Consider the following 27980-nt stretch of genomic DNA (forward strand, 5'->3'; position numbering starts at 1 on the left):
GTAAAGTCTGTTGGATGCCAGAATTTTTAGTACACACGATGGGCAAGTGCTACAAATTTTACACTTGTTGCAACTGGAATCCATATTCCCACCATCATTAAGCAATAGCTTTAATACATCAAAGTTCGAAGCAAAAGAAAACAATTCCAATATTACTTGATCTTTGTTGATTTGTGGAGACGGCTTAATAATACCTTCCAATGCTTCATCTCCTTCCAATGCTTCATCTTCAAGGCTCTTCTCTGCAATTGCCAACATTGCCATAAATTGGCTATTTGTATGTTTTCATTTGATAATAATAAGTTGTTTTTATTATTGTGTTGCTGTATTCTGCATTTTGTTTGTAAATTGTTGTAGCGTATTGTAGAAAATTTCTACAATACAGTAACGAAGTCCATTACATATTTCTGCTAGAAATACAAAATGGACCTCACCACAAGAACACATCATTCGAAATATGTTTTATAGATGCATCTATTATTAACAATAATTTTAACTGTAAAGTAAATAAAAGATATCATTATTTATTGAACTTGATATTATGCATATATATTATTATTTGAGACTGCAGCTTAAATATATTTACTACCTAGTATTTTTATACTAATTTTATACAATGAAAGAAAATACATTATATTTAAATTAAAGGGGATAGGGCCACAGTGTATATAAAAAATATTGATTAAATACATACCTTTTATAAGACATAAGACACAGCAAGCACGAGGTGAAGAGCTGATGAAGTGCACTCAAACTGACGCCGATGCAATGAAAAATATTTGCTGACTTTGCCATGCATGCAATACCTCGATACAAAGTTGACTCCGGTTGCATGTCACGATCCCAAGCTGGGATTCCCAGCTAAGCTTCATTGCGCAGTCGCAATAGTAAAGATTCGAGCCTATATAACGTATGCATCGGCCTCACATAACCCGAATCAGAATTATTTTTTCAGAGTTATTTATTATATTCTTAAATATAAAGTATCCTCGAAAAACGATTTTATTAAAATTTTTTTATTAAAATAGTAATACAGCGTAAATTTTAGTTGCATACAGTAATAATACTGGAACTTCTATTCTATTTTCAAGCTACTCAAAGGTCATTAACATTTATAACATATTGTCTAATGTTTAAGGGGGCCAACTTGCCATCGGGCAAGCTGACACCCTGACCAGTCCGCCACTGTGGGTAGCAGTATTCCCAAAATTACATACAAATTGTATGGCACCAAAATCAAGAAAAAAGAGAACAAAAAGAACCTAACGGTAAATGTACAGTGCAACATAAAGTTCAGTGTAGAACGGCTGCTAGGACAACTCATGAGTTTTTTCAGTGGTACAGAAATGTTGCCAATAAAGACAACAGGTTGATTATCCCATTGTGTAAGGCAATGGTGTCACACATCTTGAGTACTGCATACAAGTCTGGAGCCTCATTTTAGGAAATATGTAGATTTGTTGGAACAAATGCAGAAAAGAGCAACAAAATTAGTCTGTGGTACAAAAGATTACTCTTAACATTATTTTCAGCATTGTCTGTGCTTGCTAACAGGAGAAACTGCTTCTACAGGGATGGGATACACTTAAATAAAAAGGTTGCAAGAATATTAGCTGATGCTATTGAAGTAGTGTTAGGTGGGTCAGAAAACTGATAAGCTTGGGAGGGGGATTCACAGACTAAAAGATTAACAGTAGTCGCAGGAAGAGGCAAAAGTGATTCTTTCACAGCTTATATAGTAATGAGCACCAGCCTAGAGAGCAAGTTATTGTGGATTTCAAGAGCTCCTAGGAGTCATCAGGGAACAAGTAAATACATTGGCTGTGTTATGGTAACTAAGAGTAAGAACAGGTGCATGTATACTTGCATTTACACCAATGCTAGAAGTATAGTAATTAAATCTGATGAATTTGAAGTACTGATCAAGGAATCAAAGGCAGATATTGTTCAGATATAAGAGACATGGTGTCACACAGATATAAGCAGTGCAGAATTGGAATTTGGGGAGTACAATGTGTACAGAAAGGATAGACAGGTTAGGACGGGAGGAGGGGTCACACTGTTAATTAAGAAACACATAAAATCTAAGGAAGTACATCCAGTTGACATGGGTGGACAGTGCAAGAGTTGAGTAAGTTTTGTGTGACATAAACGCTAAGAAAGGAAAAATGACAGTAGGAGTGTGTTATAGGCCTAAGGACTCTGATCAATACAATGAACAATTGTGCAGAGAAATAGAGTGAGCCAGAAAACTGACTGGAACTTGTGAATTGGTCACTCACACGCTAGCAAGACTTTAGTGGATTTATTGGATGATTGTTTTCTACAGCAACTTGTTTAAGAGGCAACCAGAGAGGGTAATACTCTTGATCTGGTTATCAGCAGTAATAATTTGCAGATAAAGGAACTACTAGGTGGCAGTGATCACAGCGTACTGATGTGGGATTTACTTAAAGATATAATTACCAATCAGGGGTAAAGGAAAGGGTTTTTGCTTCCGTAAAAGTGACTACAGTGGTTTCAGACAGTTTTTAAATTCTGTACAGGGGGATCAACTGATGATGTTACAAACAGCAAATTCTAAGTGGGAAGCATTCAAAGAATTAATCGTGGATGCTATTAAGAAATATTGTACAAGGTTTAGGCCTAAATGGTTGTCAAATCAACTAATGAGACTCGTGGCAGAGAAGAAAAATGCATGGGATGTTATATAAATTATCAGGCGACACAGAAGCCTATGGCAAATATAAGCTAGTCTGTAATCAAATCACAATGGAGGTTAGGCAGGCAAAGGCAGATTACAAGAAATCTTTGGCAAAGGATGCTAAGAAAAACAGCAAGGATTTCCTTACTTATATAAACTCTAAAAAGAAGGGGATAAATCAGATTGGTCCACTTGATATTGATGGTTCGACTGTTGATGATTCTGCTCAGATAGCAAAAAACTGAATGAGTATTTTGCATCTACATTCACATATGAGTAATTATTAAGGATTGAAAATGCCCAAAGGTTATCAAATTGTAGCAGGGTGCTTAATTAATTTGTAATAACTGAGAGCAAAGTGTAGAAGAAATTGCTGAAGTTAAACATAAGAAAGGCACCTGGGGTGGATGGGATCTATCCAGTTATATTAAAGGAGGTGGCAAAGGAACTAAGTAAACCCTTAGCCATAATTATGAGAGCATCCTTGGACTCAGGGCAGGTCCCCACAGACTGGAGATGTGCAAATGTATCCCCAATTCACAAATGGGGATCGAAGGGTGACACGAGTAATTACAGACCAGTTAGTTTAACTTCTCTACCCGTTAAAATTATGGAGTTACTGGTTAAAGATGCATTGCACGATCATCTAGACAAGACTGCAGCAATAATTCAGACACAGCATGGGTTCGTTAAGGGAAAGTCTTGTCTGATAAATTTGATTGGATATTATGATGTGGTTACAAAGGCAAAAAATAATTTTTATATCGTATACTTAGATTTCAGTCACGTTTTTGACACTGTTGCACATGGGAGACTACTGTACAAATTGAAGCAGAATGGTATTAAGGGTAAGTTGCTACAATGGATTAAGGGATGGTGAGTGGGAGTAGACAGAGGGTGGAAATCAATGGTCACTGCTCTTCGTGGACTAATATTATTAGTGGAGTCCCACAGGGTTCGGTGTTGAGTCCAATGTTGTTTTGTATATTTATCAATGATATTGATGACGGCATATCAGGCTTAGTGTCGAAGTTTACAGATGATAAAAAGGTTGGAATGGTTGTTTATGACAGTAATGGCAGTGTGCTGCTAGAAAATTTGGGAAGATGGGCTGAGAAGTGGAAACTGAAGTTTAACATTGACAAATGCAAAGTACTGCATATGGGCAGACGTAATCCCAGAAGAACGTACCAACTGTGTGGTACTACACTTAGGGTGGTAGAAAATGAAAAAAAAGACCTGGGAGTAATTGTGCAGTTAGATATGAAATTTTCTGAACAATGCAGACAGATGCATGGAGTTTTGTCAATGATATAGAGGAATTTTGCTAGCAGGGAAAAGGAGGTGATTGTCCCTCTGTATAAGGCAATGGTCAAGCCATGCCTTGAGTACTACGTACAGATCTGGAGACCTCATTTTAGGAAGGATGTAGATTTGCTTTAGCATGTATAGAGAAGGGCAACAAGATTGGTGAGGGGAATGAATGGATCCTCTTACCAAAAGAGGCTTAAGTTCTGCGAACTGCAGCAGCTGGAGACTAAGCACCTGTGAGATAATCTGATTGAAGTGTATAAAGCCTTGAATGGTTTGAGCATGCTGAATTCTGATGGGATTCTTCCACTAGTTCAGATTACGAACCTAAGGGGGCATAAATTCAAATTGACAAAAGACAGCTGGAGAATAGATGTGAGGAAATTTGCCTTTAGCTAGCAGGTGGTTAATTGCTGAACAAACTTCCATCTGTCGTTGTAGAAGTTAATAGGTTAAATAAATTTAAGGAGGAACTGGATAAACATTTAGAGGGAATGGTTGTGTGAAATTTTTTTTTTTTTTGGCGGATGCAACATAAGCTCATATGCTTGCTTTCTTGCATCACATGCCACGATTACTATTACTATTTTCACGTATCATTTAATTTTTTAATTGGTAAGGTAATAATGGGTAAATTTGTGCTTAATATATCTTTACTTTTATAGCCTGTGGATAATATTCCTCCTATTTTAGCTAATTAGAATCGCTGTTTAATAGAATTAAAATTCAATTCACAAACGTGATCACAATGACAGGCGCTTACTACACATCGTATAGTGAACAGTACTTTACCATGGTGACTCCATTGTAACGTGATTTGATTATACAGTGAACCAATTATAAAGGGAGGGTCCATTGTATTTTTAACTATTTACATGAAACTTTGGATAATTGGGGCAGCCGTTTAATCAGGCCAAAATGCACTAGTCCCAACATGTCCCAAATAACCAGAATCGTCTGTACTTGGATTTCAAGAAAGCTTTTGACACTGTTTTTTGTACATGGAAGACTGCTGTACAAATTGGAGTGGTATGGCATTAAGGGCAAGTTGCTGCGATGGATAAAGGGATGGTTGAGTGGGAGATGGCAGAGAGGAGTAATAAATGGACACTGCTCTACATGGACTAATGTTATTAGTGGAGTCCCCCAAGGTTCGGTGCTAGATGTGATAGTAGGGACAGTGTGCTACTGCAACAGGATCTAGAAAAGTTAGGTAGATGGCCTGAGAAGTGGCAATTGAAGTTTAATATTGACAAATGCAAAGTACTGCATATGGGTAGCAGTAACTTGAGAGAAATGTACCAACTGTGTGGTACTATACTCAAGGTAATTTTGCAGTCAGATGTGAAGTTCTCTGAGCAGTGCAGACAGGTCATGGAGTTTTGTCAATGATGATTATTATTATCATTATTAGCCATATGGTACAAGGAAGCCTGAGGTTTATGCTGCACCAGCCAAAAAAAAAAAAATTTTCTGAATTACCCCGAGAGAGAGAGAGATAAGTAGAAGGGAATCATCAAGAAAAAGAAGAATTATGATATCCAGCTCAGGACCCTGGGTGTGCCAAGCCCATACTCACCAGATGTGAGCCCCTGGGATATAGACACGCCGGTCCAGTGCAGGTTGGCAAACTGACCATATTTAGCAGTCAGGGGCTTAAACCCCGGTCTACTCAGAGAGCGTTTGCTACTGCACTCCTGCTACTGACATATAGGAATTTTGCTAGCAGAAACAAGGAGGTGATTATAAATAAATAAATAAATTTTCTGTTTATACTCCAGCACAACCAAACGGTCAGAGGAGTTCACATGATAGATTGAATGCAAGAAACAGCACCGTATTCAGCAGTCACGGGCTTTAACCCCGGTCACTCAAGGCACGTGTACTTATGCACCCACACACGCCTGACCACTAGGCTACAGCAGCAGCCGTTGTATAAAGCAATGGTCAGGCCACACCTTGAGTACTACATACAGGTCTGGAGGCCTCATTTTAGGAAGGATGTAGAGTTACTAGAACACGTACAGAGAAGGGCAACAAGATTGGTGAGAGGAACGAAAAGGTTCTCTTACCAGGAGAGGCTTAAATTCTGTAAGTTGCAGTATCTAGAGATTAGGCACCTGCGAGGAGTTTTGATTGAGGTGTACAAGGTCAATGAGTGGTTTGAGCAGTCTCAATGCTGATGGGATACTTCTGCTTGCTCAGATTAAGAACCTGAGAGGGCATAGATTCAAATGGAAGAAAGACAGTTATCTAATAGATATGCGGAAGTTTGCCTTTAGTCAGCGGGTAGTTGATTGCTCGAACAGACTTCCATCTGTTGTTGTGGAAGTTGATAACTTAAATAAATATTTAGATAACTTAAATAACTTAAATAAATTAAGGCTACACTAGAGAAACATTTGGAGTGACTTGATGGGTGAAATGCAAAGGTTGTTTTTTTTTTTTTTTTTTTTTGGCTGATTCTCTATATGCTTGCTTTCTTGCATCATATGCCTCAACTAATGCTAATACTAACTTCAGTTCTACAAAATGCAGCATCTGAAAACCAGGCACCCGTGAGGAGAGTGTTTAAGGCTATAGTAAATTAAATTGATTATTGAGTAAATTAAATGTATATGGCATCCTTACTCTTTCCAGGATGACAAACATAAAAAGACATAAATTAAACTGAAAAAGGATGGTTGCAGGATAGATGTGCAAAAATTTGCTTTCAACCAGACAGTAACTGACTGTTGGAAACAAATTTCCATCTGCTGTTGTAGAAATAGGTAGTCTGCATACATTTAAGTAAGGATTAAATGAATTATTAGAAGGGATGAACAGATGATGTGAATAACGGATTTTTTTTTTTTTTTTTGGGCTAATTCTGTATAAATTTGCTTCCTTGCATCATTTTCCACTACTAATACTAATAATAAATAGAATGTATGAAAAAAAAAAAAATTTAATTTTCACAAAAAAAAAAAAAAAAAATGGGTATACTGGAAGCAGAATTTGAAAAAAATAAATTTTCTTTTTCTGAAACAAAAAATAAAACTTGCACCTATCATGAGCTACACCATCACCATATTTGTTACAGATGAAGGCACCATACCTGATGGTTAACTGTTTTCTGCCAAATTCACAGCAGTTACATGTCCTCAGTCATTCAGTTGTCAGTGTTAATTAAAAAAATTCAGCTAAAGAAACTTCAAGTAAAATTATGAGTACAACAATGCTCTATCTGCAAAGTAGTAAGAACACTTTTTGTTAATTTTAGTTTAACATAGCTTAGAAGTATAAAGTATTTTCAACTAGTTAATATCCTTATATTTCCAAAAAAATCATATAAAGACTTTTCAGTATCTTAAACATCATAAATTATTTTCAGTACACACTTACTTTCAATGCAGTTACTGCCTTTCCATCTTCCTTGGCAAGTACAAGATCCATTTACTCTGTTGCAGTGTCCTCCATTTTCACAGAGACAAGAGTGCATACAGTTCACGCCAAATTTATCAAATGAGCATACTATTATGAACATAAATACATCCATATTAAAATATAGTCTCGAATCAGAGAATAGAGAAAAAAAATATATATATATATATAAAATCCTGAGATAATCATACTATTGACAATTCTACAAAGAAAAGAATTTATAAAATTTAGTTAGTGAGTATGTGTATGTAATAGTAATAGTACTGCTAACCAATTAGCCATATAATTTAGATGCAATGCAAGATCTCACACTAAATTTCTACCCTTGGTTTTATTATACTCAGACAGAACTTGTTGGTGCCACAACAAAATTTTCCAGCACTATTTCTGGATTAGTGTAACAATATTTTCATAACTGTTATTCTCATTGGGCAGCTAAATTTAACCCTATACCTAGGTCCCTTGCACTGCGACATTTCACTGGTGGCCCAATGCACTTTAATCTGTATGCTTCCACAACATCCAAAATTTTAATTTATCGAACATTATCAAATTATTAATAATATCCAAATTACTACATAAAATTATAAAAAACAGGTTAATAAAAATATTTAAGTGATTTACTCAGTATGTTGTGGTTTGGCTTACAATTAGTTGGGAGGATGTAAATACATTATCTTATGAGCATTTATTGGCTGTTATACTACAGAAAGGTCATGGCCGTCCTTTCCCAGTTTGTAATACAGGTTAATTAGCAGGTTAATTATTGTTATTAGTATTTAGCCTAGTTGATGTTAATTTTTCAATGCATGTAAAATTTTATTATTTTTCATTTCTTTATTTTTTATTATTTTTATTTTTGGTTTTAATCACACCATACTGAACACTAGATGTTGCTCTGAAAATGACTCATTCAGTGGCCATTATGAAATCCATTCATTTCTTTCTGAATAAATAATTTTTAAGAAACTAAACACGTGAGATTATAATGCTTTCAATAATTTCGAATAAACTAAAATTATGAGAGATTGAAATGCTTTCGGTACCTTTTTTAATAAACTAAAATATGTGAAACTGAAATGCCTTCAATTTTTTTTTAATATATTAAAATATGAGAATGAAAGAAATAAAAGAAAGAAAATACGTTAGAATGAATGAAAGGCTTTCGATAATTTTTTAATAAACTAAAAATATGTGAAACCGAAATGCTTTCAATAATTTTTTATGTGCATTTGGGCTTCAGTGGCAAGGAAAGTCATGGAGGCAATGATAAAGAGTGCAATACAGGGATATCTAGATAAAAATTAAATTCTGAAGGATACGTTACACGGGTTTATGTGTCCTTCACATTTAATGAGTGAAGACCTCCTTTAGGAATGTCTAATATGGTAAGTCTTTTTTTATATATCAGTTGTATACTTGTTGGACTTTACATTCCAATTCCAGTTTACTGTACTTATTGTTATTTAAAATGGTCACCATTAAATTACTAATCGGCTGCTAATTAGCTCTCAAAAATGACAATTTTTGGCTACATTAATCACCACACAAAATTTAGTAGATAGAAAACTGATATTAGAATAGCAGAAATAGGTATACAACAGCTATTTATTTTAACTGGACATCTATCCACTCAAAGCCCCTGTGGAGTGGTGGAGGAATGTCTATATATGATGAATGGATTTATATCATATTATTTTAATACATTAGTTCTTCATATTATTACTACTATTAATATATTAGTTATTAGATTAATATGTGCATAGGCATAAAATAGCTACTAATGTGCCTAATGGCCCTTATATCATTAGTTAGCAGAAGTTCACATAAACCTGTCTGAAATGCTCCATACCTGTCTGCCTGCCTTAATCTCAATTAAATCAGGCATATTTCTAAAAGATATGTGAGAATAAAATGGTTTCAATAATTTAAGAAACTAAAAACATGTGAGATTACAATGCTCTCAATAATGTTGAGTAACCTAAAATATGCAAAACTGAAATGCTTTCAATTTTTTTTAATAAATTAAAAATATGTGAGAATGGAAGGCTTTCAATAATTTTTTATATGCATTTGGACTTCACTGGCAGGGAAAGTCATGGAGGCAATAATAAAGAATGAAATACAGAGACATCTAGATAGAAATGGAATTCTGAAGGATACATTACACAGTTTATGTATCCTTCATGTTTAACTCTTGTTAAAATCACATTTAACTTTGCTAAAATAAAATAAATTATCTGTTTATACTCTGGTATGACTACATGGTCAGAGGAGTTCAGCTAACCTAGTTAGCTATTTTGACAAAGTGACTCATAAGCTGGATGTGAGAAATAATTTTCACATTGTTTATTTGGATTTTAGCTAAGAATTTAACTCATTCACTCAGGAACGGCTACTGTATAAGATGGAATATGTTGGAATCATGGGTAAGATTCTGAGCTCGATTACAGGGTGGATGCAGGACAGGAGGCAGAAGGTTATGATTAATAGTTAATCATCATGTTAATCTAACATTAAGAAGGAGATCCCACAAGGTCCTGTTCCGAGACCACATTCTGAACCTTTGTATTAAGGCAATCACAGACAGAAGAAATGCAAATAAATGTGAATAAATGCAAATAGTTGCAAATAAAACTGTGATGTGGGCTGATGATGTGGTGCCTCATTAAGTATAAAGATTGCATAGGCTGTTCGACTGCAGTAATCTGAATGGGGTAGGGGGAACTTGTGATCTATCACACTTTCAAAAAAGTGTCTCAGGTCTTATTGTGGGTTCACATTTAGCAGGAGCCACAATTCAAGAAATGAAAGACATTAACTGTTTCTCAAAAGCATCTATCTAAAAGGTTTTTAATGACTGGAAAGCAAACAGTTCTTCAACATCTCAAAGGCATAAACCTGGCAGAAAAACAATACTCCAAGAGTGAAGCCATCATAAAAATAGGGTGTATAACATCTGAATTCAACCAAGCCCAGAACTGCCCTATTTCAATGCATAATAGGGCTAACAGAAACATGGTACCACCCAGAAATTGGGGATGATGAGTTCCACTATGATATGTATAATGTATTTGAGAAAGATAAGGAAAACAGAGGAGTGGTGGTGGTGATGTCATGCTTCTGATTAAAAGCAGCCTGAGTGCAAAAATAGCATTTGCTGAGTCTGAAATTATATCTGCCAGCATAGAATCTATGTGGTGTGAGTTTCTTGGAAGCAATGATATAATGAGAATGGGATTAATCTGTAGACCAGAAGAGTATGACGAGAGTCTTTACATGCAAATGGAATGGGCAAGCAAGTGTGAATGTCTTATTATGGCTACTTCAATCTGACCCAGATCGATTGGAATAAGTAGGAGTGAAACTCGCCATGGGGAAAATTTTTTCTAAAAAACTAGATGATTATTATATGTACCAGCAGATATAATACTAGTGCTGAGAATATTCATGAATTAGATGATATCACATGGCTTAAAATAAAAGAACCATTGGCAGGGGTGATCACCCGTCATCAGTTGGAAGATGAAAAAAGATGGTGCAGTAGTTAAAGATAAAGACACAGGTTTTAATTTCAGAAGAGGGAACTTTGACAGTTTAAGACACTATATAGCATCTATTAATTGGAAAGATTGAAGAATTAAGGCAAATACACTTGAATTATTGAATACCTTTAAAGTGAAAATCTCAGAAGCCATGAATACATACATATCATTAAGAAAATATTGCAGAAGAAGGATGCCAAAATGGATGAATGCAAAGGTGTCCTGTGAAATAAAGTAGAAAAAGATAACATGGGACAGTTACAGAGCAATGAAAAATAGTGAAGCCTGCAACAGTTACAAGTTGATTTGCAATAGTACCACAGATAAGGTTAGAGAGGTTAAGGCTGCATATGAGAAAGCACTAGCTAAAAAGGTAAAGAAGGAAAAGGAATTTTTCATGTATGTATAAGGAAGAAAAAAACGAATCAGATCGGACCCTTGTGCACTTGGAGTGGGAAAGTCTTAGACAAACCAGCTGATGTTGCAGATGAATTGAACAGGTACTTTGCACCTAACTTCAGGGGCTCACATCTGGTGAGTATGGGCTTGGCACACCTAGGGTCCTGAGCTGGATATCATTATTCTTCTCTTTCTTGGTGATTTCCCTTTTGACATTCTCTCTCTCTCTCTCTCTCTCTCTCTCTCTCTCTCTCTCTCTCTCTCTCTCTCTCTCAGTGTAACCCGGTAATTTTTTTTTTTTTTTTTTTTTGGCTGGTGCAGCATAAGCCTCAGGCTTCCTTGCACCATATAGCTAATAATAATATTAATAATAAAGAAAGATCCTTCATGCTGAGAGGAGGCTGTGCAAGTAAGGAAGAATCATATGAAATTAGTGATTTTGAAATTACTGATAACTATTAATTAGAAAAACTTTCGAGCATAAAAGCAAGTAAGGCTCCTAGAGTTGATGGCATATACCCAGTAATTTTGAGAGAGGCCACAAGGAAGTATACTGAACCACTGAAGCTAATTATGAGAGCATTTTTTGACTTAGGAGAGAGTTTCCATTGGATTGAAGAAGTGCCAATGTATCAACAATACATAAAGGTGATTCTAAGAGTGAAGTTGGTAACTACAGACCTGTTAGTCTAACTTCAGTGGTAGGAGAAAATCTTAGAAGCAATGAGTAAGAGTGCAATCCAGGGACATTTAGATAAATATAGCATTCTGAATAATGCACACAACAAGGCTAAGGGAAAATTATGTTTAACCAAGTAAGCTATTTTGACACAGTTACTCATGAGATGGATGTGGGGAACAATATCAACATAGTTTATTTGGATTTTGCCAAGGCATTTAACTCAGTCCATCATGAGAGATTATTGTATAAGCTGGAACATATTGGGATTATTCTGGAAAAAATCTAAGATGGATTGCTGGGTGGCTGCAGGGCAAAAGGCAGAGGTTTGTGATTAATGGATATTCTTCAGATTGATATAAATCAGAAGTGGGGTTCCCCAAGTATTGGTTCTTGGACGAATGTAAAGAGTGGTAGAATAGTTAATGATCAGTACCAAGCAGCACTCCTTCAGGATGACTTGAACAGGCTGCAAGAATGGTCAGAAAAGTGGCAGCTCTGTTTTACACTTGGGGAATAGCAACCCCAAGATACATTATACACTTGGTGCAGTTGAATTAAAAAGTGGAGGAAGAAAAGGATCTAGGAGTTATAATACAGATTGATATAAAGTTTTCTGAGCAGTGGTGTAAACAGGCAGTGAGAAAAGTCCATGGTGACCTATAGATGATTTATAGAACATTATCCTGTAGAGATATGGGGGTCATAGTCCCAATGTATAAGGCAATTATAAGACCACACACTGTGTTCAAGTATAGAGACCTCATCTGAAAAAAAGACACTGATCTTCTTCCGAGTCCTGGAATTTTCACTGTTATAGAAAATTCCAGAACTCGGAGGCATTAATTCCAATTACAGCATGTGGCTGTATATTTCCAAAGCTCTTCATAACAGATTAATTTTTTGAAATAATTTTGAGAAGTTTTTTTTTTAATATACTAAACTGAAGTTAATATATGATTTGAATTCCTATAGTCATGTAAGTTAGTTTATTTTTGTACTTAGATAAGTATTTGGAAAGCTACAGCTTAATATTCAGATAGCCTTTGCTATCGATATTTTGGCTGGAACCAACTTTCATTGGATAGCTTAAATTTAATTTCATTTGTGGTTAAAAATTTTGTCAGCAGTATAATTTCTGTAATACTTTGTTAATTTAAATTACATAGTATACCGTAAGTTGGAATTTGTAAAGTACTGGAAAGCTACAATTTAATATTCAGATAGCCTTTGTTATCAATATTTTGGCAGGAACTTCGTAACTTTTGTTCAGTGACTTAAATTTAACCTCTTTATTTATTAAAGTTTTGTGAACAGTTTAATTTCTGAAATATTTTGTTAACATTAATTCTGTAATATATTTTAAATTTAAACTTCATAATCTTTCAAAAGTTAAAATTTTACTTAAATAATGGTTGCTACAAGATCCACTTACAATACAAAGTCCAAGTACATCAGGACTCAAACAGAAATGTCTGTGAGCATTTCAGTGTGAGTTATGACTTCGTCATTTGTATAGACTGTGCCGCATATTCTAAGGCTTCTAGTAAACAGATCTAGCTCAACTAATGATTCTTTTCTTTACAACCAAAGTAAGGAGAGTACTGATCTCAAATTAGGACTTGGTGCATTATGAGAAGAAAATCGGAAGAATTGAGTCACTGAAGAAATGAGTGCTTGCCCAAGAAAACACATGTAACTGGGAGCTTGTAAAGTATCTCGTGACCTGCCAGATGATGTACCCCCAATTCAGGCGCAAGAAAAGAATAGTCAAGTGCAAACTGCTCTGGTTGAAGGCGCTCTAGTTTTATTGGAATACTCTATTGTCAAAGAAACATGTAACATTTTTTAATAAAAATAGGTGGTATAGAACCAGAGTGTGTTTGCCAGGAGCAACAACTGATGATGTTACCAACAGATTGTCAGATTTTAAGGGAGTTAAAGAGAGCTTTATTATTCGTGTGGGGGACTAACAATATTAAACATACACAATCTGACCATCTGTTGGATAAATATAGGACTATGCTGAAAAAAGCTAAGAGTTAGGTCAGAATGTGTGTGTCTGCAATTCTGCACACACAGTAGGAGAGATTATATGCTGAAAGCCTTGAGGATTAACTTAAGACTTGAAGGAATCTGAAAGGCTCAAGGGAAGAGAATTTTTATCACCACGGCCCACATTTGTAGGTAGAAGGAATCAGTTATATGGTGGGACCAACTGATGATGTTACGAACAGCAAATTCAAAATGGGAAGCATTCAAAGAATTTATCTTGGAAGCTACTAGGCTTTACATACCAACTAAGGGCTAAGGTAAAGAAAGCCTGCACGAGAAGCATGCAAAAGTTCAATAAAATTTACCGGTAAAAGTACTTTGCCGTAACGGTATTTGTATTGTTGCTCGCATGGTAAACACACGGTGGGTGTTATCGGTCTGGAGTAGAAGTTGAATCTCACGGGAGCTTGAAACCATCGCAAAATGGAGAGGGCTAACCTGACCTTTTTTCTTTAGAATCACTAATTGAATCATGAACAGTCATATTGGAAGTTCTGGCATCGTTAAAAATTTTCGTAACGTAGTTTCACCGGTAAACTTTTTCGAAATTTGCCATGCTTCTTGTGTGGGCTTCCTTTGCCTTTTTTTTTTTTTTCTCAATAAACAATTTATCCACTAGTGATTTTATAGAAAAAAGGTCAGGTTACCCCCGCCACTTCGGGAGGGTTTCAATCTCCCATGGGATTCAATTTCTACTCCTGACCAATAACACCCAGTGTATGTTTACTGAGCGAGCAACAATACAAATGCTGTTACGGCAAAGTACTTTTACTGGTAAATTTCATCAAACTTTTGTTTGCTGCTCGTACAGGATTTCTTTACCTTCGACCAACTAAGAAATATTGTTCAAGGTTTAGGCCTAAATAGATGTCAGATAAACTAATGAGACATATGGCAGAGAATAAAAATGTATGGGATACATACAGTGGTGGGATTCAAATAATTTAACAACCGGTTCGCTGCCCTAATGACCGTTCTAAGTATAAAAAAAAATATATACCGAAAGGTAGTTTATTATTTCATGCAGTTAATACTTAAATAAGAACAATAAAAGAGGTCCACAAAACTAGATTATGTTATAAGAAAGAATTTTAAAATATTAATGAAAAAATATTAAATAATACCTGACAAAAAACAATAAAACTGTCATTTAAGATATTTCCATATTGCTTCTTGATTGGCGTCCTCGCTTGCAATTTTCTTCGCTTTTATCCGAGCATCATCGGCTGTGTGATTTATCCTTAACCACTGTAGGAGTAGGATCCCATTCCTTTAGAGGTAGGCCGATTAGACTAATAGTCATTGTGTTTGATATATTAGAAACAGTTAGGCGACTTCTCTTCTCTGAACATTATTTTCATCTTTGAAAAACCCCTTTCCTCTTCTGCTGAACTTACAGCAATTGTTCTGACAATATTTTTAGCTCTTTGAACACTTTCAGGAATTGCATAATTCTGGGAATTTTTTAAAACGTTTTCCAAGAAATCTCGATAATCATTAATATCAATTTGGTAATTAAAAATGTCATTAAATACGAGCAATTGTCTTCAGCTGCTTTCCATGGAACTCTTCAATATTCCAGTAATCTGGCTCCAAAAAATTGAGAAATTGTAATTTATTCCTACCTTGAAATTGGCTATAACTTGCTTTTAAATGTTCACAATCCATTAGTCTTTTTTTTTTCAAATTCGTTATGATGTTTTCTAAAAGTGTTTCCCGAGGAAGCCCGAAACAAATCGATGATTTATACAAATTTTATATTTTTGAAGGTTTCTGAAGTAATTAATTCAACCTTTTTTTCGTATGGACCCTTTTCCTTTCCAAGCATTTGAAATGCTTTAATAGATCTTATCACGAGTTTTTCAGCCTTTATGATGTCTATATTTCTTGCTTGCAGTGCATTTGAAAGAAGAAAAATTTCATTTAAAATATCAATCATCAATGCCAAATCAGTTATAAAATATATATTTTCAAGATGGGCAGCCATACCTAAGTACTTTTTATTTGAATAAAAATAGTGATGTAGCGCTGGATAAGCGTGCCACACAGCTAGGGTTGACCTTAAACTACAGACAGCCCATCTTGGTCCCAAAACTTTACCAATCTTTATAATTTCAATTCCAAGTTGTTCGGATAATTCAGAAAGTTCAATTTGGTTCTTACTGGATTGATGAAAAATAGTATACATCTTATCAATAAATATTTTAAAATGATTTACTTGCTTTGTTTCCTTTATTGAATCATCTAAAACAAGATGGAGGCGATGATTTAAACAGTGCCATATTATTATGTTTGGAAACTCTTTTGCAATCCTAGTGCTCACTCCAGATTTTCTCCCAAGCATAACGCTGGCACCATCGGAGCAAAATCCTATTAATTTTTTTTCTAGGTAGTTCTTAGTAAGCCCAACATTATTTAAACTTTCCATAACTGAAGAACATATTGTTTCTGCATCTTGTTTTTCCAATTCAACTAGTTCAACGAAAATTGTTGGTGATGTAACTGAATCCACGGCCAATTGTAATACAACAAATTCTGATTTTGGTTTCTTATTGAAAAAAATCTGTCAAACTCTGTTGCCTTTTCATCCTTTTAAGGGCTACTGCAAAAAAATTTAAAAATGTTTTATTCTAATATATTATAGAGCAGGAGCGGAGATGTGCCAATATATTTGAATATTTTTACTGGTTCTGTCCATGTGTGGTCATATCATAAACTTTTATAAACAAAGCACTATGCTTATACCATTGATAAACATCAGTCAGAACATACATTTTCTTCATTTTATCGATACTAAACGAAAATTTCTTGCTGAATTAATAAATGGCATAGAATACTAGGAGCCTCCCTTAGAGAGAACCCTGATCACAAGTGCCATTTTAACAACCGGTTCGCCAAACTCAACAAAAAATTAGGTATCGGTTCTGCCAAACCGGTGCGAACCGGCTGAATCCCACCACTGGATACATATAAATTAATGGGTGACATCGAAGCCTATGATAGATATAAGCTGGTGTGTAAGCAAGTCACAAAGGAGATTAGGCAGGCAAAGGCAGATTATGAGAAATCTTTGGCAAAGGATGCAAAGAAAAACAGCAAAGAGTTCTTTACCTATGTAAACTCTAGAAGGAAAGGGATGAATCAGATTGGTCAATTGGATATTGATGGTTCAACTGTTGATGACCCTGTTCAGGTGGCTAACAAACTAAATGAATATTTTGCATCTACATTCACACATGAAGAGTTATTCAGGGAGGGAAATGCCAGAGGTGAATTAAACTCTGGCAGTGAGTTAGATGATTTTGTAATAACTGAGAGGAAAGTGGAGGAGAAATTGTTGAAGATAAACATAAAAAAGGCACCCAGGGCAGCTGGGATCTATCCAGTTATGTTAAAGGAGGCATTCTTTGGACTCAGGGGAGGTACCAATGGACTGGAGATGTGCAAATGACCCCAATTCACAAAGGAGGATCAAAGGGCGACACAAGTAATTATAGACCTGTTAGTTTAACTTCTGTTCCAGGGAAATTAATGGAGGCACTGGTTAAAGAAGCACTGCAGGATCATCTTGACAAGACTTCAGCTCGGACACAGCATGGTTTTGTTAAGGGAAAGTCTTGCCTGACCAATCTGACTGGATACTATTATGTGGTCACAAAGGAACTGGATGCAGGGAATAACTTTGATATCATATATTTGAATCTTAGAAAGGCTTTTGATACTGTTGCACATGGAAGACTACTGAACAAATTGGAGCAGTGTGGCATCGGAGGCAAATTGCTGCTATGGATAAAGGGATGGGTTTTTTTTGGCTGATGCTGCATAAACTTACTTTCTTGCATCATATGCCTCTACTAATGCTAATGCTATTTTTTAGAGATGATATTCAATTGAACAAAGGTGATGCAAGGATTTTTGCCAGCAAAATTGAGGAAAACTACCAACTGGGGGGGAACAAAGAGTAATTTATATCCACATTTATCTGATGATATGGGTCAAAGTAATGCTTGTATTCATCTCATGAATTCTTGCTTGTTGCAACAACAGTTGATGTCGATAAGATGTCTGAGGGTAGCAACAATTTAAATGAGGGGGAAGATAAAGCTTGGGATACAAATCTAAAGAACTTCAAGGGGTGTGTCTTAATTGTGTCTACAATAATTTCAGGGGTGTTGTCAATAAAATGGCTGAATTTGAACTCCTAGTTTGGATAAGTAATGCTGATATAAAAGAAAAAACAGAAACTTGGTGCTACCCGGAAATTGGGGATGACCAGTTCCACTACAGTATGTATAATGTATTTAGAAAAGACAAGGACAAAGTCAGAAGTGAGGTTCTCCAAGGATTAGTTCTTGGACCACTGTTGTTTCTTATTTTCACAAATGACATTGGCAAAAGGATAGAAGGCATTATGTAAAAATTTGCAGATGACGTAAAGATTAGTGTAGTTATTAATGATCAGTACCATGCAGTGCTCCTTCATGATGACGCGAACAGACTTCAGAGATGGTCAGAGAAGTGGCAGCTTTGTTTTAATGCAGCAAAATGCAACGTCTTACACTTGGAAATAAAAAGTGCAGCCATTATCAACCCACTGCAGGATGGAAGCCACCTCAACAATTCATGTTGAGGGAAATGGACCATAATCTGCCACGCTGGTCCAGTGCGGGTTGGCAAATCGACTGTATTCAGCAGTCAGGGGCTTGAACCCCGGTCTACTCAAAGAGCGTGTGCTATTGCACTCCCGCTCCTGCCCACTCGGCTACGGAGGCCTTCACACTTGGAAATAGCAACCCCCAAATAAATTATACAATTGGTGGGGTTGAATTAAAAACAGCATGGAGGAAAGCGGAGGATCTGGGAGTTATGATATGCATAAATATGAAGTTTTCTGAAGAACAGGCATCCAGGAAAGCCTGTGGTGTCCTGTTGATGATTTATTGAACATTATCCTGTAGAGATAGGGAGGTCATAATCATATTGTATAAGGCAACTGTAAGACCTCATTTGGAATACTATGTTCAAGTATGGAGACCTCATCTGAAAAACAATGAGGTTTCCGTACATACATGGATTGTTGATTGCAAAAGGGCCACAGAGCCTGACAACCAGGAACCTCAGAGGTGACCTGATTGAGGTTTATTTTTTTTATTTATTTATTATTTTTTTTGTTAGTTGTTGGCGCATTGGCTTTGTGTGGCCATAATGCACCTCCCAAAGTTTTTTGCATTTACTTTGATCCAAGCCCAAGGCAGGATTCGAACCCACGACCTTTGGGTTGCCAGTCAGGCACTTTACCCACCCGGCTAGCCCGATCGGCAATTGAGGTTTATAAGGCTCTGAGAGGGATTAGTAAAATGAATGACAGTGGAATTTTCACTGTTATAAAGAATTCCAGAACTAGGGGCCATAAATTCAAATTGCAGGGATTGAGGTTTAGTTTTGACTGTAGGAAGTTTTCTTTTAGGCAGCAAGTCATTGATTGCTGGAACAAGTCGCCCTCGTATGTAGTTGTTACCTATGTGAGGAGGAAAGCATGTAATCTGTATTTTCTTATCTATTTTTGCCAGTGCAGCAAAAGCCTGTAGCTTCCATGCACTATATGGCAAATGCTATTACTATTACTACAGAAGAGGTTTAGTCTAGATTACAGGAAGTTTTCTTTTAGCCAGTGAATAGTTGATTGCTGGAATAGGTTAGAACAGCAATGTGGAACTGGATAGTGAACGATGCAAGGAGGAATGCAAATAATTTGTATTTTCTTATCTACTCATTCCCCCCACCATCCAGTTCAGCAAAAACCTGTGGCTTCCTTGCACTATATGGCTATCATTATTATATGCAGAAAATTGAAGAAACTGGGTATTATCAGTCACCTGCCTATTTGGAAGCCTTCAGAGAAAAACAGAAAAATCCACTTGTGTTGGTTCCATGAATATTGTGATTGGACAGTGGAATAATGCAAGAAGTCATGCGATTAGACAAATTATGATACACTTTTGCACTGATTACAGGCAGATTGAATGGCAAGAACTTCATGAAGTGATGGACCCTGCTTGCCTTGTTAAGACAACCCTAGCGTCTGGAGGTAGCATTATGGTTTCGGGAATGTTTTGTTGGCATGGACTAGATCCGTTGATACTAATGGAAAGCCAAATTTTGTATCAGATCTACTGCACCATGCAATGTTGCACTTTTATCCTGAAGGTGTAAGAATGGTTCAGAGAACTTGACATGGATTTTCACCATCTACTCTGGCTCCACATTCACCTGATCTCAGTCCTAACGAGAATGTGTGGGTTGTCCTGCAAAGAGAGAGGTAGAGAGAAATTTACGAATTTCTCTCTCTCTCAAATTTCTGCACATCTATTTTGCAACTATCTTTCAATTTGAATTTATACCCCCTCAAGTGCGTAATCTGAGAAAAAGGAAGAACCCCATCATCAATGAGCTTGCTCAAACCACTCAAAGCCATATACACCTCAATCAGATTAGCATTAGTATTAGCATTAGTAGAGGCATTTGATGCAAGAAAGCAAGCTTATGCAGCATCAGCCAAAAAAAAAAAAAAAAAAAAAAAACCACTTCCACTTCACCCCTCTGTTCGTTCAAAATACCTGTCCAGTTGAGCCTTAAACTTATTTAGGCTATCAACCTCCACCACAAGGGATGGCAGTCTGTTCCACCAACCAACCACCCGCTGGCTAAAGGTGATCACCTCGCAGGCTCCTAGTATCCAGACACTTCAATGTGCAGAACTTAAGCCTTTCTTGGTAAGAGTACCTCTTTGTTCCCCTTCACAAACTTGTTGCCCTTCTCTCTACTCATTCCAGCAGCTCTACTTTCTTCCTAAAATGAGGCTTCCAGACCTGTATGCAGTACTCAAAGTGGGATCTGATCATGGCCTTATAACAAAGAATACCATTTCATTATCCCTGCTAGCACAGTCGCTGTATATCATTGACAAGATTCCATGAGCTGCTCTGGCAGCCTGTCAGCACAGCTCTGAAAACTTCATATCTGACTGCACAATTATCCCCAGACCTTATTTGTTCTCTACTACCCTGAGTGTAGTACTGCAAAGTTAATGAAGAAATCAAAGGCAGATATTGTTGGGATATCAGAGACATGATGTCACACAGATATAAGGAGATGCTGGGGATTTTAAGGACTGCTGGGAGGCATCATGGAACAATTAATACATGGGCTGTGGTTGGGTAAATAATAGTAAGAAGAAGAAGAATAGGTGCATATATACTTGCATTTACACCAATGCTAGGATATAGTAAACAAATTTGATGAATTTGAGGTGCTGGTCAAGACATCAAAGGCAGATATTGTTGGATTATAAGAGACGTGGTGTCACACAGATATAAGAAATGCAGAATTGTAATTCAAGGACTACAATGTGTACAGACAGGATAAACAGGATAGGAAAGGAGGAGGGGGTTAAGTTCTTAATTAAGAAACACAAAATCTAAGGAAGTGCATTCAGCTGACATGGGTGGACAGTGTAATGTCAAGTCAGTCTGGTGTGACATAAACAGTGGGAAAGGGAAATTGAGAGTAGGAGTGGGTTAGAGACCTAATGACCCTGATGAGTACAATGAACAACTGTACCGAGAAATATACCAGGCCAGCAAATTAGAGTGTCTTATAATGGGAGATTTTAATTTCCCGGATATTGACTGGAATTTGTGGGTTGGTCACTCGCACACTATCAAGGTTTTTGTGAATTTATAGATGATTGTTTTCTACAGCAGCAGGTTCAACTAGAAAAAGAAATACTCTTGATCTGATTATCAGCAGTGATTTTTCATGCATTAAGAATCTGCAGATAAAGGAACCACTAGGTGGCAGTGATCACACTGTGCAGATGTGGGATTTACTGAAGATGTAACCACCATCAGCGGTAAAGGGAAGGGGTTTTTAATTTCGTAAAGGGTGACTACGGTGGTCTCAGACAGTTTTTAAATTCTATACTGTGATACCAACTGATGATGTTACCAAAAGAAAATTCTAAATGGGAAGAATTCAAGGAGGTAATCTTGGAAGCTACTAGGCTTTCATACTAACTAAGAAATACTGTTTAAGGTTTAGGCCTAAATGGATGGCAAATGAACTAATGAGACTCGTGGCAGAGAAGAAAAATGCATGGGATACATATAAATTATCAGGTAACCCACAGAAGACTATGGTAGATATAAGTTAGTCTGTAATCAAGTCACAAAGGAGGTTAAACAGGCAGGATAGCAAAGGATACAAAGAAAAACAGCAGTCTTCTTTGCTTATGTAAACTCTAAAATGAAGAGGATAAATCATGTTTGTTCACTTGGCATCGACAGTTCGATTGTTGATGAACCTGCTGAGGTAGCTGACAAACTGAATGAGTATTTTTCCATCAACATTCACTCATAAGAAAGTCTGTAGGGAACTGGAGGCCAGAAGCTTATCAAACTCTGACAGGGAACAAAATGTTTTTGTAATAACTGAGAGCAAAGTGGAGGAGAAATTGTTGAAGTTAAACATAAAAAAGGCACCTGGGAAGATGGAATCTATCCAGTTATAATGAAGGAGGCAGCAAGGGAAGTACGCAAACCCTTAACTAGGAAAGCTTCCTTGGACTCAAGGGATCTCCCCATGAACTGGAATATGAAAAAAAAAAAAAAAAAAGTAAAGTGCAGCCATTATCAACCCACTGCAGGATGGAAGCCTCCTCAACAATTCATGCTGAGGGAAATGGACCATAATCTGCCACGCTGGTCCAGTGCGGGTTGGTAGATCGACCGTATTCAGCAGTCAGCGGCTTGAATCCCGGTCTACTCAAAGAGCGTGTGCTACTGCACTCCCGCTCCTAGGCGCCTCCGTAGCCAGGTGGGGAGGAGCAGCAGTGCGTAGCACACGCTTCTTGATTAGACCGGGGTTCGAGCCCGTCACCAACAAATACGGAGGATGCGGAAAGGTCAGGGAATGATCACCGCATATCTCGGAGCAATATGCAAATGTGTCCCCAATTCACAAAGGAGGATCAATGGGTGACATGAGTAATTACAGACCTGTCAGTTTAATTTCTGTTTGAGGGAAAATAATGGAGTTACTGGTTAAAAGAGCAATGCAGGGTCATCTAGACAAGACTGCAGGTAACGTTCAGACACAGCATGGGTTTGTTAAGGGGAAGTCTGATATATTTGATTGGATACTATGATCTGGTCACAAAGGAACTGGATGCAAAAAATAATTTTGATATCATATACTTGGATTTTAGGAAAGCTTTTGATACTGTTGCACATGGAAGACTGTTCAAATTGGAGCAGTATGGCATTAAGGGCAAGTTGCTACAATCAATAAAAGGATGGTTGAGTGGGAGAAGACAGAGAGTGGTAATCAATGGACTAATAACTATGGTGCTGGGCCCATTGTTGTTTTGTGTTGATTAATGATATTGATGAAGGTATATCAGGCTTAATGTCCAAGTTTGCAGATGATACAAAGGTTGGAAGGGTTGTTAATGATAGTAAAGACAGTACGTTACTGCAACAGGATCTAGAAAAGTTAGGTAGATGGGCTGATAAGTGGCAACTGAAGTTTAAAATTGACAAATGCAAAGTACTGCATATTGGTAGCAGTAACCCAAGAGAAACATACCAACCGTGTGATACTACACTCAGGGTGGTAGAAAATGAGAAAGACCTAGGGGTAATTGTGTAGTCGTATATGAAGTTTTCTGAGCAGTGCAGACAGGCTTGTAGAGCAGTTCATGGGGTCTTGGTAATGATATGCAGCAATTTTGCTATTAGGGAAAAGGAGCTGATTATCCCTTTGTATAAGGCAATGGTCAGGCCATGCCTTGAGTACTGCGTACAGATCTGGAGGCCTCATTTTAGGAAGGATGTAGAGTTGCTAGAATGAGTACAGAGAGGGCAACAAGATTGGTGAGAGGAAAAAAAGGTGGTTCTCTTACTAGGAGAGGCTTAAATTCTGTCAGTTGCAAGCATCTGAAGACTAGACACCTGCAAGGTGATCTGACTGAGATCACCTTGCAGGTGTCTGAGGTGTACAAGGCCTTGCATGGGTTTGAGCAGGCTCAATGCTGATGGTATACTTCCACTTGCTGACATTAAAAACCTGAGTGGGCATAGATTCAAACTGGGGAAAGACAATTGTAGAATAGCTGTGTAGAAGTTTGCCTTTAGCCAGCAGGTAGTTGATTGCAGGAACAGGCTTCCATCTGTTGTTGTGGAAGTTGACAGGCTGAATTAGACAAACATTTGGAGTTACCAGGATGGTTGAAATGGGAAGGTTTTTTTTTTTTTTTTTGGCTGATGCTCTATAAGCTTCCTTTCTTGCATCATAGGCCTCAACTAATGCTAATGCTAACACTGATTAGAATTAATCCTAAAGAAGGTAGAAGATAATTCAAAACGGGTAAAAAGGAATAGCAAGTGAAGAAATAAAGTAATTAAGATTAAGCGATTGAGCATCTTTATGGCAGAACAAATCTAAAACGGCATTATCACGGTGATGGAGGTGAGATGAGGTCATCTAGAATTTAATTTATAGCATCTGTCCAAGAAAGAGATTCAGTTTTATTACTTATAAGAATATAATTAATATATAATTATACATTATGTAATATATATATAATATTAATTATATTATGTTCTATAAGAGTATTATAGATAATATGAGCATATAGCTTGTTTCTAGCAATGTTGTAAACAATGTTCCAGGGTGTTTGATTTTTTTTTTTTTTTATGTGAACCCCAAACACGATTACCAACATAATGAACAAATTTCTTCCACATGTCAAATTTAGATTTAGCAATGAGTTCGACATGTTTGGGTTTTTTCCAAAGATAGAATGTGTGGAGTTAGTTAACATCATCAGCTGGCCAAGAACATCAATGCCATTGACAATTTTTTCAGGCACAAAAAACTTCCCGATGCAAGATTATCAATTCTCTGTTCACCAAGGGATGGTAACATGTTTTTTAAATTTCCTATTAGAGTAAAGTAAGTAACAGCTTTTAAGAGAGTATTGTAAACAAGAGCAACACAGTTAGCTGGAGGCATATTTTCAGAAACTTCCAAAAAACAAGAAAATTTGGAAATCAAAATATTAGAGAATTTCCGTCAAGCACTTTGCAAGGAAAAACGAAAGATGGAAGTATTCCAGGAAGAAATGGAAGGAACAGGTTGAATATTTCAGATTTAACCTATTCCTTCCATGATCAGAAGAAGTCCAATCAACACAAATTGTCCAAAAATAGATTTTGTTTGAAATAGAGGAAGAACGGTGTTAAAATCAATATTCGACTGACCAAGTAGAAGAAAAAGTAAAAGTAGGTCGGGTTTGTTAAGAATATTAAGTTAGTGCTGTATGATAAAATCTTGAAAAGACAACCACGAGGGTTGGAAGAAGAACAGAACCAAGTTAACTTGGCATTAAAAATCACCATCTACAATAAAATTTGCAAGGCACAAGATTTGGAAAGCATTGTCGAGAAAAGAAAGAATTCCATCCAATTCATCTTAAGGAGGGCAATAAACTGAAAAGAAATAGATACTTCCAAACGGAACAGAGATACATGAGCAAGTTACAAATTAGGGACTTAGACAGCCAAACAAAGTAATCTCTAAAATATCATTCAAAAGCACAACAGCAGAATGAGGATGTTGATGTGGGGCATACAAGACTGTGCAAGGCTCAAGGGGTAGAATTTTTTTCAGCCTGATCTGTACTTGTTAACAGGAGAGACTGCTTCTATAGGGATGGGATACACTTAAATAGAAAGGGTGCAAGAATGTTTGCTGATGCTATCGAGGCAGTGTTAGGTGGGTCGGAAAACTGCTAGATTGGGGGGATACAAGGACTAATAGATTAACAGTAGCCACTGGCAGAGGTGAAAGTGATTCTTGCACTGAATGGTTTTGTTAAGGGGAAGTCTTGCCTGACAAATTTGATTGGATACTATGAAGCAGTCACAAAAGAACTGGATGCAGGGAATAACTTTGATATTATATACTTGGATCTTAGAAAGGCTTCTGATACTGTTGCACATGGAAGATTGCTGCACAAATTGGAGCAGTGTGGCATTGGAGGCAAATTGCTGCTATGGATAAAGGGGTGGTTGAGAGGGAGAAGACAGAGAGTGGTAATCAATGGACACTGCTCATCGTGGACTAATGTTATTAATGGAGTCCCTCAGGGTTCAGTATTGGGTCCATTATTGTTTTCTGTATTTATAAATGATATTGATGATGGTATATCAAGCTTAATGTATAAGTTTGCAGACAACACGAAGGTTGGCAGGGTTGTCAAGGACACTTCTGACACTATGCTGCTGCAACAGGATCTGGAAAGGTTGAGCAGATGGGCTGAGAGGTGGCAAATGAAGTTTAACATTGACAAATGTAAAGTACTACATATGGGAAACAGCAACCCCAGAGCAACATATCAACTCTGTGGTACTACACTGACAGTGGTAGAGAATGAAAGAGACCTGGGGGTGGTTGTGCAGGCAGATATGAAGTTCTCTGAGCAGTGCAGACGGGCTGCAAGAGTAGCTCATGGTGTATTGTCAATGATATACAGTGGTACCTTGGTTTGCGAGCATAATTTGTTCCGGAAAAGTGCTCGTAATCCAAAGCACTCGTATATCAAAGCAAATTTCCCCATAAGAAATAATGGAAACCCAGATGATTTGTTCCAAAACTCAAAAATATTCATATACTGTAAAAATGATTAATACAAAATACATACCTTTTTATATTTTTGATATTTAAATTTAATATACATAAAGCAATCGAATGTATTAATTATTGGGTAGGACGACTTTCACTGTCTCTAACGGAATCACTGCAATCTGTTGACTTTTTCTTTTTGTGCGACTTTAACAAGGAATCTTTCCAATGACACTTGCTTTTGCCTCCTTTTGAGGATTTCAGAAATCAGATTCATCGCTCGTACTATTACAAAATGAGGAGGCACGCTTGATACACATAAACAAAGCTGTGCGCGTGTAGCAACTGAATAAACACCGTAAAGGCAGAGATACACTATTAATTAACACCTCACATTTTACTAAAGCACATTGCTAGGGGTTCCTACCATAAAACAATAAAAACAATTTCCAGTTGCGTTCCTGCTAGTGGAATCTGTTATAAACTGGTAGTAAACTCGATCTAATTGCATTTGCGATTATACTAGCTGGAATTGTTGGTTTTCACGTTATTATGGTGAAATGTGTTTCCCCTTCACGGATATAAAAAACCATAAATACATTTTCAAAATCTTCTCTTCATTGCTATCGGGTTGCGGTGATTCTGCGTTCGACTGCCATTTCTTGTAAACACAAAGGCGAATCGTGCATAGGTGAATTCGGTTCGTGTTAAATAAGATATCGTTCCCGTATTTATAAATCGTGTATCATCGAATTCGTGTAGTGTAAACACGTGTTATACGAGGACTGACTGTACTCGTATTGCAAGACCTCGCTCGTTTATCAAGTTAAAATTTATTAAAAATTTTTGCTCGTCTTGCAAAACACTCGCATACCAAGTTACTCGTAATCCAAGGTACCACTGTACAGCAATTTTTCTAGCAGGGATAAGGAGGTGATTATTCCCTTGTATAAGGCAATGGTCAGGCCACACCTAGAGTACTGTATACAGGTCTAGAGGCCTCATTTCAAGAAGGATGTAGAGCTGCTGGAACGAGTACAGAGAAGGGCAACAAGATTAGTGAATGGAACAAAGGGGTGCTCTTACGAAGAAAGGCTTAAGTTTTGCAAATTACAGTGTCTGGAGACTAGGCACCGGCGAATTGATCTGATAGAGGTGTATAAAGCCTTGAATGGTTTGA

General features: G+C 36.8%; 1 protein-coding gene across 4 annotated transcripts in view; it reads right to left on the minus strand.

Annotated features, from left to right (window-relative positions):
- Nucleotides 1–27980, minus strand: part of LOC150086925 (receptor-type tyrosine-protein phosphatase S-like) — a 1004071-nt gene that overhangs the window by 806492 nt on the left and 169599 nt on the right. For all 4 annotated transcript variants that reach the window (XM_090372826.1, XM_090372825.1, XM_090372828.1 and 1 more), the window contains one exon: nucleotides 7400–7528. In XM_090372826.1, coding sequence (XP_090228952.1) covers nucleotides 7400–7528 — 129 coding nt within the window. The remainder of the gene's footprint in view (nucleotides 1–7399; nucleotides 7529–27980) is intronic.

This window comes from Mastigoproctus giganteus, chromosome 4, assembly GCF_048544385.1.
Source record: "Mastigoproctus giganteus isolate SK-2022 chromosome 4, ASM4854438v1, whole genome shotgun sequence".
Taxonomy (NCBI): Eukaryota; Metazoa; Arthropoda; class Arachnida; order Uropygi; family Thelyphonidae; genus Mastigoproctus; species Mastigoproctus giganteus.